The sequence below is a fragment of the Hyla sarda genome, chromosome 6, assembly GCF_029499605.1.
Source record: "Hyla sarda isolate aHylSar1 chromosome 6, aHylSar1.hap1, whole genome shotgun sequence".
NCBI lineage: Eukaryota > Metazoa > Chordata > Amphibia > Anura > Hylidae > Hyla > Hyla sarda.
Genome location: NC_079194.1, coordinates 142,817,697 through 142,831,395, shown reverse-complemented (window position 1 = coordinate 142,831,395; position 13,699 = coordinate 142,817,697). Strand labels below are relative to the sequence as shown.

The following is a 13,699-nucleotide window of genomic DNA, read 5'->3' as shown; positions in this document are numbered from 1 at the left end:
AGGTCCATACGGTTAAAATGATACCCTACTTGTATAGGTTTGATTTTGTATTACTTCAGAAAAAAATCATAAATACATGTAGGAAACTTTATACGTTTAAAATTGTCATTTTCTGAGCCCTATAACTTTTTAATTTTTCTGTGTTCAGGGTGCTTTGAGGGCTCATTTTTTGCGCCGTGATCTGAAGTTTTTAGCGGTACCATTTTTGTTCTGATCAGACTTTTTGATCACTTTTTATTCACTTTTTGTGGTATAAAAAGTGATCAAAAATGCGCTATTTTGGACTTTGGAATTTTTTTGCACGTACGCCATTGAACGTGAGGTTTTAAAAGGGATACATTTTTATAATTCGGACATTTCCGCACGCGGTGATACCACATATGTTTATTTTTATTTACACTGTTTTATTTTGTTACTAGGAAATGGCGGGCGATTTAAACTTTTAATTCAGAAGGGAATACCTGAAAGGGTTAACTTTAATTTTTACACTTTTTTTTTTTTTTTTTGCGAGCTCATATCTCCTATAGGGAACTATGAGCTTGCAATGGCTGATTGCATACACAGATTGTTGCCTTGCCGTTGCATGGCAACAAGCTGTATAATCGGCGGTTGATTGCTCCAGCCTGTAACTCAGGCATGGAGCAATCAATCAGAGCCGGGACGCCAACGGAAGAAGGTAGGGACCTAGTTCTCTCCGAGTAGCTGATCGGGGCATCACGATTTTATCGCGATGACCCCGATCAGCCCGAGTGAGCAGCCGGGAAGCATTTACTTTCACTTTCGATGCGCGGGTCCCGGCTGTGAATAGGCGCCGGGACCAACCCGCTATAGACAGGACGTACTCATAGGTCCTAAGTCCTTACGGGGTTAAAAAGGACGGCCCCACACAGGAAGCTCTCCCGATTTCCACCTGCAAACACTGCCATTTCCCAGGGTTTTTAGGTGGAAATAGGGAGAGGTTCCTGTGTGGGGCCGCCCTTTTTAAGACGAGTAACCCTTTCCTCGAATAGGTGGAGGGGAATAACGTATTGTCCATTGTAGCAGGTGGGGGTAAAAAATTCCCCTGTAAGGTCCTACTCTCGCCCTATTAATTCCCTTCTTGGCAAGTGTTACTTGCCCTAAAAAGGGTGTCCCCACACTTTCTTTTTCCACCTAAAAACCCTGGGAAATGGCAGTGTTTGCAGGTGGAAATAGGGAGCGTTTCCTGTGTGGGGCTGCTCTTTTTAGGGCGAGTAACACCTGCCAAGAAGTGAAATAATAATGTGAGAGTAGGGCCTTACAGGGGAAGTTTTTACCCCCACCGGTTACAATGGACCATACATTGTTCCCTTCCACCTTTTAGAGGTCTTTGCATCACATCAATACTTGGTTGTGTAGGTGGCACACCTTTTATGCACACCTTTCCTTTTGTTAGATTTTAAAAAAAATCTGGTTACATATATTTTATCCTAAGAAAAGTTAAGTTTTAGCTAATGCATATACTTCTGATGCCGAGGAATGTCTGTAACTGGGGAGCAGAACCTTTTAAATATGTTATGCACTATCCATATTTGTGAAGTGTTGGTGTGGTACCATGGTCAATCTACTCTGATGCATCAGGTATTGGTGGGTGGAAATCCTAGCTGATCTATGTCTGATTCGTCTTCACAAAGGTCAGTCTCTCCACATTTTTTGTGGACAGACGAGTTCTCCTTGGGGTTACTATGGCCCCTGCCGCACTAAACATCCGCTCTTGGCACACTATGGCACACTACTGGCCGGGCAGGACAGCTTTTCCAGGTCAAACTCTGCTAGTTGCGGCCACAAATCAAGTTTGGCTGCCCAGAAGTCCAGCGGATCTTCAAGGTGTGTTGGCATGGGCATGTCAAGGTATGCCACTACCTGCTGGTTCAGATCCTGCTTCAGGTCTACCTGCTGCTGATGAGTTGCTTCACTATGCGGGTGAAGAAAGCTACTCATCAGCGACTGTAGACTCAGGCTGCTGATGGAGCTGGTACTGCTCCTTCCACCCCACTCCTGCCCAGCAGCCATGGCAGTGGAAGATGAGCGCAGAGGGCCCCCCAAGTCAGACCTGTGAGAGGATGGACAATGGCTTAGATGGGCATTGGCCAACTGACTACATAGGATGTCTCTGTAGTAGGTCAGTTTGTCCTCTCTCTTTTTGACATCCCACTGCCAACTGGTCACAATTCGACAGTCACTACGCAAGCAAGTGAGCATGCATCGTGCAAGTGACTCGGAGGGACTCCCTGCCTCCATCTCCACTGCATACTGCCATGATGTGTCTGGGTCCTCTGTCTCGCCTTCCTCATAACCCTCTAGATGCTCCTGCTCCTTGTCTCCTGTCAGATGACTAGAAAAAACACCCATCTCTCGAAACCTAAACTGTGCTCCACTGTGCCCCCGCAGTGCCGTGCACACATGGAATGCTGGAGGGGCACTGAGACTTGTCCGTGCAGTGGACACAGTGGAGGATGAGGAGGAGGAGTCACACACTGTCACAGGACCAACGGCCTGAGAGCGTGGAGGCGGAAGCGCCGTGACCTGTCCAAGCTGCTGTTGTGGCTGTGCAGGAACCACATTTACCCAGTGGGCCGTAAAGGACATGTATTGTCCCTGACCGTAGTTACAGCTCCACACGTCAGCACTGCTGTGCACTTTGGTACACACCAACAGGCTCAAGGGCTGGCCCACCTTCTGTTCCACAAAATTGTGCAGGGCTGGTACTGCCTTCTTCGCAAAGAAATGACTGCTTGGGCCTCTCCACCTCGGCTTGGCACATGCCATCAGTTCTCTGAAAGGTGCAGAGTCCACCACTTGAAAAGGGAGGGACTGCCGCACCAGCAACTTGGACAGGAGCACATTCCGTTTCTGTGCTGTTGGATTAGTGGGCGCATACTGTTGTCTCTTGGATATGGCTTTGCCGATGGATTTCTGGCGGCATGACTGACTCGAAGTGGGAGGAGCAGGAGCATCTGGAGCAACAGATGATGGGTATGACACACAGCTCCCTTCGGCTGAGGTGGTGGAGCCTTGGCTTGCTGAAACAGGGAGCGGCGTGCCACTGGGTGATGCAGCAGGCTGGACAACCACATCGGAGCAATGGTTTTCCCAGGCCACTTTATGGTGACGCTGCATATGTTGACACAGGGCCGTGGTGCCAACATTGGGACCCTGGCCACGCTTCACCTTCTGCCGACACATCTGTGGCCAGGTTAACATCCTCCGGATGCTTGATGCAAAACTGCCACACCGCCGAGTAGCTGATTTTCCCACCAACAGTCCGCACTGATTCAACAGTCCGCACGACTCCAGGAACCCATGTTCCACTACCTCCCGAGCAGGTAGGCTGCCGCAAAGCAGGTGGTCTCCCCCAGGCACGTTTGGCTCCAGAATTTCCACTTCTGCCACCATGCTGACTGCCAACCATGCTACCACCTTGCTGGCTCAGCTGCTGCCTCACAGGCAACCTGCAACCCTCTTCTCCTGATGATGATGAAGCCCCTTCTGCACCCGACTCCCAAGTGCAATCAGCTTCATCATCATCAACAAGTGTCTGCATGTCACTAATGTCCTCCTCAGGTTCCTCAACAGTGTCTGCTTCAGGAACTTGAATGCTCGCAACACCACCTCCCTCGCCACTCTCCTCATCACTACTTGCCCGCCTAGCGGAGGAAGCGGCGGATGTCTCCTCCACTTCTTGGCTCGGCAGTAGCTGCTGACTGCCCTCTAGTATATCATCCTCACAAAATAGTGGAGCTGAACCCACAGCATAAGATACTTCTGTGGGGGAGGGAACAGCATAGGACAGAGGCAATGGGAGGACAGGGACTGCTCCCGGGCCATGCCAACTGAGGGTTGTGTCTGAAGAACCCACCGACTGTTGACTGGGGGTGTCAGATGTCACTTGTGATGAAGTGGATGACCGTGTTACCAGTTGATGACTGCAGATGAGTTGCTGGTCGAGACACGACCGCAAGCTGATACCGGAAGCTCAGGCCTCTTACTGCGACTCCTGCTGCTACTCTCCCCTAGTCTGCTGCAACCTCTGCCTGATGAATTTAGGTCTCTGCCACTCCTCTGTGCATGTCCTGGCACTTCTCTGCTTGACAAACTTAGTGCGTATATGAGGGGAGTACAATACGCTCCACTGCGCTTAAAACAGTATTTGTCTACAACACCAGCAGGTGCATACTTTTGGCTGGCCTTTCACAGTATCTAGGCCCTTAAGACTTAAACAGAAACAAAATGGTACACCACTTAAATGTACAAACAGGTTACACTTAATAGGGGACAATATGCTTTTAGTGCTCTGCTCACCCTAACTGGCTGGCTACTATTAGCTGTTCAGTTGTTGTATACACCAGTGCTGCAGCACACAGTCGCTGTGTACTACACCCAAAATTGCACTTTCTCTCTCAATCTCACTCCCTTCTCTATCAGTGCTTCTAGGTTGGATTTGGGCTTGAGGTGAATCGCTGCTGTAAAAAAGCTTTCCTGTGAAACACACTGCTCTGTCCCTCTCTGCAATAGAACGTTGATGTGACTGGGAGGTGAAACACTGCTGTAAAAATGCTTTTCTGTGCAACACACACTGCTGTCTGTCCCTCTCTCTCTGTAATAGAACGCTGATGTGACTGGCCGCAAGATGGCTGCAGATTATATAGGGCTGTGACATCACAGGGGTGGCTGGCTGCTGATAAGCTGCATGTGATTCAGGGTCATCCCGCCGTACCTTGTTCCCGCCTTCCCAGGATTCCTTGTCCCATGTCCTCACATGTGGATCTACCATTTTAGATGCCCTGGAGCCTGGACTGCACTAAATGGAGTTTAATGAAGTGATTCGCGCGATCGAATCGGGCGATATGCACATTCGTTACTAATTGAATTTTTCCTGAAATTCGTAACTAATTCGGATTCGTCAGATTTGATACGCTCATCCCTAATCATCATCATTATGTTACTGTTTTAAATATCAGCATACATTTTATCATTAGCCCTATAGTCTACCAGTAACTGTCATATTGCAAAATATAGGTTGTCTGGTTTTTGATACAAATATAGGTTGTCTAGTTTTATTGATATTTTTCATGCATTCACTTTTGTACCAATAGTGCGTCTATTTATGCTTACTTATAATCAATTATATACGTGTGCTATAACAAACTACAGTATATATTGAGTTTCTATTCTATATAGCGCACAGTGTGGTCCATTTTATCTATTACTGGTTTCCACTATGCCGTTCCCGTCGGCTCATACGGAACTCTGCTACACTACAAGCTCCTGTCTAATACCGTGCGCTCCATCTATAGTTCAGAGCACTTTCAATCAGCGTCCAAACTCAGTGTTGAGTGCTTCTAACATCGCGCACAACACAGGAACCGCTCCGTAGCGACCAGGAGGAAACACGCAGACTTTGTTTATACTCCGTGGAGCGCACGGAACTGTGTATTTCCACTGCTACAGCAACCAAGCCTCCTTTTCAATGCGCACCCGGACGAAATACAGCCTGATGTACCCGGATGTAATGCTGCATTATCTGTTGTCCTGTCTGAAATTATTAGTAATCTACGAAAATGCATTTATAAACTCGTTTTTACATTGTTATGCAACTTTAACCCCCAACCTTACATGCATATTTTATATATACGCTCAAGGTGAGCAGCCATTTTATAGAGTCTTCGACTCTTCCCCTCTCCCTTTCTCTGCAATTGAAGGGTAACGCACAAGGCTGTTTCTTTTTCTACTTCTACACGTCAGGAACTGTCCAGAGCAGATGTTTGCTATGGGGATTTGCACCTGCTCTGGATAGTTCCCAAAATAGGGAGAGTGTATATTATTAAGGGAGGACTGTGTACTGAATATTATAGAGAGGGATTGTATACTATATAGACAGTGTACTGTATATCATAGAAGGTAGACTGTATTATAGAAGACTGTGAAATATATATTGTAGAGGGAGGGTTGTGTATTATATATTATAGAGGGAGGACAGTGCAGTGTAAATTATAGAAAGACTGTTCTATGTATATTGGGAGGACTGTGTACTGTATATTATAGAGGGAGGACTGTGTACTGTATATTATGGAGGGAGGACTTTGTACTGTATATTATAGAAAGACTTCTGTGTATATTATAGAGGTAGGACTGTGTATTGTGTAATATAAATCCAGTACTGTGTGGTGTATATTAGAGATAGATTATTGTGTATTTTACAGGGAGGAAAGTGTGGTGTATGTTACAGATTGAACTCAAGTGTAGAGTAACAGAACATGGCCGCCCATTCACAACTTGTACAATTATCTAACTGCTTCTCAGCATAATTTTAAAATCTAACACGTTGTGAGTGTACCTTTTTGCTGAAAAAGTGCAAGCCCTCTTACCACGTCAAGCCCACCTGATGATAAGAGTGCGTCCCTAAACTAACGCTGGTGTAGCGCCAGGTGGCGATTGCCGCTGCTGCGGCACCAAGCCAGACAGTCCCACTGCTGCCCGACCAAGCCCCCGGCTCTGGGCCACACCACCCCACAAACAAAGCATCACAGCAACAGCGGTCACCGCAGAGCATCACACCAGTGTGAACACCTACGATGCCAGAGGGCTGGGAGAATGCTAGGAGGAAACCTATATGCAGTCTCCTGCTGATTAAAACGACTGGGCCGAATGGGTGGAGTAGAGTGGTGGCTATGAAATGGGGATAGACTACAAATGTAACTCACGTGTAGAGAAACCGAACATGGCCGTACAGCTTGAGGGCTGTGAACTATATATTAAAGCAGGGGGACTTTGTGCATTGTATACTATAGAGGGAGAACTGTTATAAAGGGAGGTTGTGTGGTATATATGCTACATCATATGCAGATATCTAGATGCAGGTGACCTATCATTTGTGCATCCAGACTATATTGGTGATGTCCTTACATTTATGTGCGAGGAACTAACATACCAGCTTCATGCTCTTACTTCTCTTTCTACATGTCACGGCTTTTGTCCCTATAGGAACATGACATTGAGACGCCTTATGGCATGCTGCATGTTGTTATACGAGGGACTCCGAAAGGCAATCGTCCAGCAATACTCACCTATCATGATGTGGGCTTAAACCGTAAGTGTCCCGTGCCTCGCACCAAATGTTAAAAGAATACAAAGTCTTTGTATTTGCACGAGTTGTCTTACTGCTGAGTCCACCTGTCAGGATAAGGCAATATTGACTAGATTGTGGATGACGTGATGCAAGCCCCAAGTATCTGAAAATTGCAATAGTAGGTCATAACAGGTTCACAGATAAACCTTTATCCATCTCATACAATGTGTCTCTCTCTATATCCACCAAATCCAAAGTGATGGAATTTGGGGAGATGTGGGAAAACAGAAAGGCATCTCTCCATTATACCTGATGTCTATTATTACCCACTTAGAACACTCCTGGCTCTATCTCTATCCCTGGCCAATTGTCTCACACTCTACATACTTAGCTTGCTCAAAGGTCCGCAATGGGCATCGGATGAGAGTACTCTAGTCCTGAGGCGTTAATAGCAGGTCACCAGTATTTTTCACCTAAGAAGCAAATGAATTATCCTTCCAAGTTGTTACTGCTGGATATTAGTAGATCCCAGCCAAAAGTCAGTCAGTTAGGCGTCCAGAATTGTTTAATCAATTCTCATGAAGTTTCTCAGCATGTGGAAAATTGGAGATTCCTCTAAAGTGCTTTAAAGTCATGAACAACCATGCAGTCAGTATTTTGTGTAAGAGCAGTCACACTATGGAGCCCTCTACTGTAAGAGCAGTCACACTATGGAGCCCTCTACTGTTAGAGCAGTCACACTATGGAGCCCTCTACTGTAAGAGCAGTCACACTATGGAGCCCTCTACTGTTAGAGCAGTCACACTATGGAGCCCTCTACTGTTAGAGCAGTCACACTATGGAGCACTCTACTGTAAGAGCAGTCACACTATGGAGCCCTCTACTGTTAGAGCAGTCACACTATGGAGCCCTCTACTGTTAGAGCAGTCACACTATGGAGCACTCTACTGTAAGAGCAGTCACACTATGGAGTCTTCTACTGTAAGAGCAGTCACACTATGGAGCCCTCTACTGTTAGAGCAGTCACACTATGGAGCCCTCTACTGTTAGAGCAGTCACACTATGGAATTCTCTACTGTTAGAGCAGTCACACTATGGAATTCTCTACTGTTAGAGCAGTCACACTATGGAGCCCTCTACTGTAAGAGCAGTCACACTATTGAGCTCTCTACTGTAAGAGCAGTCACACTATGGAGCACTCTACTGTAAGAGCAGTCACACTATGGAGCACTCTACTGTTAGAGCAGTCACACTATGGAGCACTCTACTGTAAGAGCAGTCACACTATGGAGTCTTCTACTGTAAGAGCAGTCACACTATCGAGTCTTCTACTGTAAGAGCAGTCACACTATGGAATTCTCTACTGTAAGAGCAGTCACAATATGGAGCCTCTACTGTAAGAGCAGTAACACTATGGAGCACTCTACTGTTAGAGCAGTCACACTATTGAGCACTCTACTGTAAGAGCAGTCACACTATGGAGCCCTCTACTGTTAGAGCAGTCACACTATGGAGCACTCTACTGTTAGAGCAGTCACACTATGGAGCACTCTACTGTAAGAGCAGTCACACTATGGAGTCTTCTACTGTAAGAGCAGTCACACTATGGAATTCTCTACTGTAAGAGCAGTCACACTATGGGGCTCTCTACTGTAAGAGCAGTCACACTATGGGGCTCTCTACTGTAAGAGCATTCACACTAGGGAGCCCTCTACTGTAAGAGCAGTCACACTATGGAATTCTCTACTGTAAGAGCAGTCACAATATGGAGCCTCTACTGTAAGAGCAGTCACACTATGGAGTCCTCTACTGTAAGAGCAGTCACACTATTGAGCTCTCTACTGTAAGAGCAGTCACACTATGGAGTCCTCTATTGTAAGAGCAGTCACACTATGGAGTCCTCTATTGTAAGAGCAGTCACACTATGGAGTCCTCTACTGTAAGAGCAGCCACACTATGGAGTCTTCTACTGTAAGAGCAGTCACACTATGGAATTCTCTACTGTAAGAGCAGTCACAATATGGAGCCTCTACTGTAAGAGCAGTCACACTATGGAGCACTCTACTGTTAGAGCAGTCACACTATTGAGCACTCTACTGTAAGAGCAGAGCAGTCACACTATGGAGCTCTCTACTGTTAGAGCAGTCACACTATGGAGCACTCTACTGTTAGAGCAGTCACACTATGGAGCACTCTACTGTAAGAGCAGTCACACTATGGAGTCTTCTACTGTAAGAGCAGTCACACTATGGAATTCTCTACTGTAAGAGCAGTCACACTATGGGGCTCTCTACTGTAAGAGCAGTCACACTATGGGGCTCTCTACTGTAAGAGCATTCACACTAGGGAGCCCTCTACTGTAAGAGCAGTCACACTATGGAATTCTCTACTGTAAGAGCAGTCACACTATGGAATTCTCTACTGTAAGAGCAGTCACAATATAGAGCTCTCTATTGTAAGAGCAGTCACATTATGGAGTCCTCTATTGTAAGAGCAGTCACACTATGGAGTCCTCTACTGTAAGAGCAGTCACACTATGGAGCCCTCTACTGTAAGAGCAGTCACAGTATGGATTCCTCTACTGTAAGAGCAGTCACACTATGGAGTCCTCTACTGTAAGAGCAATCACACTATAGAGCTCTCTATTGTAAGAGCAGTCACACTATGGAGTCCTCTATTGTAAGAGCAGTCACACTATGGAGTCCTCTACTGTAAGAGCAGTCACACTATGGAGTTCTCTACTGTAAGAGCAGTCACACTATAGAGCTCTCTACTGTAAGAGCAGTCACACTATGGAGTCCTCTTTTGTAAGAGCAGTCACACTATGGAGTCCTCTTTTGTAAGAGCAGTCACACTATGGAGTCCTCTTTTGTAAGAGCAGTCACACTATGGAGTCCTCTTTTGTAAGAGCAGTCACACTATGGAGTCCTCTATTGTAAGAGCAGTCACACTATAGAGCCCTCTATTGTAAGAGCAGTCACACTATGGAGTCCTCTATATTGTAAGAGCAGTCACACTATGGAGCCCTCTACTGTAAGAGCAGTCACATTATGGGGCTCTCTACTGTAAGAGCATTCACACTAGGGAGCCCTCTACTGTAAGAGCAGTCACATTATGGAATTCTCTACTGTAAGAGCAGTCACAATATGGAGCCCTCTACTGTTAGAGCAGTCACACTATGGAGTCCTCTTTTGTAAGAGCAGTCACACTATGGAGTCCTCTTTTGTAAGAGCAGTCACACTATGGAGTCCTCTTTTGTAAGAGCAGTCACACTTTGGAGTCCTCTACTGTAAGAGCAATCACACTATAGAGCTCTCTACTGTAAGAGCAGTCACACTATGGAGTCCTCTACTGTAAGAGCATTCACACTAGGGAGCCCTCTACTGTAAGAGCAGTCACATTATGGAATTCTCTACTGTAAGAGCAGTCACAATATGGAGCCCTCTACTGTTAGAGCAGTCACACTATGGAGTCCTCTACTGTAAGAGCAGTCACACTATGGAGTCCTCTACTGTAAGAGCAGTCACATTATAGAGTCCTCTACTGTAAGAGCAGTCACATTATAGAGTCCTCTACTGTAAGAGCAGTCACACTATAGAGCTCTCTACTGTAAGAGCAGTCACACTATGGAGCCCTCTACTGTAAGAGCAGTCACACTATGGAATTCTCTACTGTAAGAGCAGTCACACTATGGAGTCCTCTACTGTAAGAGCAGTCACACTAAAGAGTCCTCTACTGTAAGAGCAGTCACACTATAGAGCTCTCTACTGTAAGAGCAGTCACACTATGGAGTCCTCTTTTGTAAGAGCAGTCACACTATGGAGTCCTCTACTGTAAGAGCAGTCACACTATGGAGTCCTCTATTGTAAGAGCAGTCACACTATGGAGTCCTCTATTGTAAGAGCAGTCACACTATGGAATTCTCTACTGTAAGAGGAGTCACACTATGGGGCTCTCTACTGTAAGAGCATTCACACTAGGGAGCCCTCTACTGTAAGAGCAGTCACACTATGGAATTCTCTACTTTAAGCAGTCACAATATGGAGCCCTCTACTGTAAGAGCAGTCACACTATGGAGTCCTCTACTGTAAGAGCAGTCACACTATGGAGTCCTCTACTGTAAGAGCAGTCACACTATAGAGCTCTCTACTGTAAGAGCAGTCACACTATGGAGTCCTCTATTGTAAGAGCAGTCACACTATAGAGCCCTCTATTGTAAGAGCAGTCACAATATGGAGTCCTCTACTGTAAGAGCAGTCACACTATAGAGCTATCTACTGTAAGAGCAGTCACACTATGGAATTCTCTACTGTAAGAGCAGTCACAATATGGAGCCTCTACTGTAAGAGCAGTCACACTATGGAGTCCTCTACTGTAAGAGCAGTCACACTATAGAGCTCTCTACTGTAAGAGCAGTCACACTATAGAGCTCTATACTGTAAGAGCAGTCACACTATGGAGTCCTCTTTTGTAAGAGCAGTCACACTATGGAGTCCTCTACTGTAAGAGCAGTCACACTATGGAGTCCTCTACTGTAAGAGCAGTCACACTATAGAGCTCTCTACTGTAAGAGCAGTCACACTATGGAGTCCTCTATTGTAAGAGCAGTCACACTATAGTGCCCTCTATTGTAAGAGCAGTCACACTATGGGGCTCTACTGTAAGAGCATTAACACTAGGGAGCCCTCTACTGTAAGAGCAGTCACACTATGGAATTCTCTACTGTAAGAGCAGTCACAATATGGAGCCTCTACTGTAAGAGCAGTCACACTATGGAGTCCTCTACTGTAAGAGCAGTCACACTATAGAGCTCTCTTCTGTAAGAGCAGTCACACTATGGAGTCCTCTATTGTAAGAGCAGTCACACTATGGAGTCCTCTACTGTAAGAGCAGTCACACTATAGAGCTCTATACTGTAAGAGCAGTCACAATATGGAGCCTCTACTGTAAGAGCAGTCACACTATGGAGTCCTCTACTGTAAGAGCAGTCACACTATAGAGCTCTCTACTGTAAGAGCAGTCACACTATAGAGCTCTATACTGTAAGAGCAGTCACACTATGGAGTCCTCTTTTGTAAGAGTAGTCACACTATGGAGTCCTCTACTGTAAGAGCAGTCACACTATGGAGTCCTCTACTGTAAGAGCAGTCACACTATAGAGCTCTCTACTGTAAGAGCAGTCACACTATGGAGTCCTCTATTGTAAGAGCAGTCACACTATAGAGCCCTCTATTGTAAGAGCAGTCACACTATGGGGCTCTACTGTAAGAGCATTCACACTAGGGAGCCCTCTACTGTAAGAGCAGTCACACTATGGAATTCTCTACTGTAAGAGCAGTCACAATATGGAGCCTCTACTGTAAGAGCAGTCACACTATGGAGTCCTCTACTGTAAGAGCAGTCACACTATAGAGCTCTATACTGTAAGAGCAGTCACACTATGGAGTCCTCTTTTGTAAGAGCAGTCACACTATGGAGTCCTCTACTGTAAGAGCAGTCACACTATAGAGCTCTCTACTGTAAGAGCAGTCACACTATGGAGTCCTCTATTGTAAGAGCAGTCACACTATAGAGCCCTCTATTGTAAGAGCAGTCACACTATGGAGTCCTCTATTGTAAGAGCAGTCACACTATGGAGTCCTCTACTGTAAGAGCAGTCACACTATAGAGCTCTATACTGTAAGAGCAGTCACACTATGGAGTCCTCTTTTGTAAGAGCAGTCACACTATGGAGTCCTCTACTGTAAGAGCAGTCACACTATGGAGTCCTCTACTGTAAGAGCAGTCACACTATAGAGCCCTCTATTGTAAGAGCAGTCACACTATGGGGCTCTACTGTAAGAGCATTCACACTAGGGAGCCCTCTACTGTAAGAGCAGTCACACTATGGAATTCTCTACTGTAAGAGCAGTCACAATATGGAGCCTCTACTGTAAGAGCAGTCACACTATGGAGTCCTCTACTGTAAGAGCAGTCACACTATAGAGCTCTATACTGTAAGAGCAGTCACACTATGGAGTCCTCTTTTGTAAGAGCAGTCACACTATGGAGTCCTCTACTGTAAGAGCAGTCACACTATAGAGCTCTCTACTGTAAGAGCAGTCACACTATGGAGTCCTCTATTGTAAGAAAAGTCACACTATAGAGCCCTCTATTGTAAGAGCAGTCACACTATGGAGTCCTCTATTGTAAGAGCAGTCACACTATGGAGTCCTCTACTGTAAGAGCAGTCACACTATAGAGCTCTATACTGTAAGAGCAGTCACACTATGGAGTCCTCTTTTGTAAGAGCAGTCACACTATGGAGTCCTCTACTGTAAGAGCAGTCACACTATGGAGTCCTCTACTGTAAGAGCAGTCACACTATAGAGCTCTCTACTGTAAGAGCAGTCACACTATGGAGTCCTCTATTGTAAGAGCAGTCACACTATAGAGCCCTCTATTGTAAGAGCAGTCACAATATGGAGTCCTCTACTGTAAGAGCAGTCACACTATAGAGCCCTCTACTGTAAGAGCAGTCACACTATGGGGCTCTCTACTGTAAGAGCATTCACACTAGGGAGCCCTCTACTGTAAGAGCAGTCACACTATGGAATTCTCTACTGTAAGAGT

General features: G+C 45.8%; 1 protein-coding gene across 8 annotated transcripts in view; it reads left to right on the top strand.

Moving 5' to 3' along the window:
- Positions 1–13,699, top strand: part of NDRG4 (NDRG family member 4) — an 86,051-nt gene that overhangs the window by 55,036 nt on the left and 17,316 nt on the right. For all 8 annotated transcript variants that reach the window (XM_056525379.1, XM_056525377.1, XM_056525383.1 and 5 more), the window contains one exon: positions 7,003–7,108. In XM_056525379.1, the coding sequence (XP_056381354.1) occupies positions 7,003–7,108 (106 nt within the window). The remainder of the gene's footprint in view (positions 1–7,002; positions 7,109–13,699) is intronic.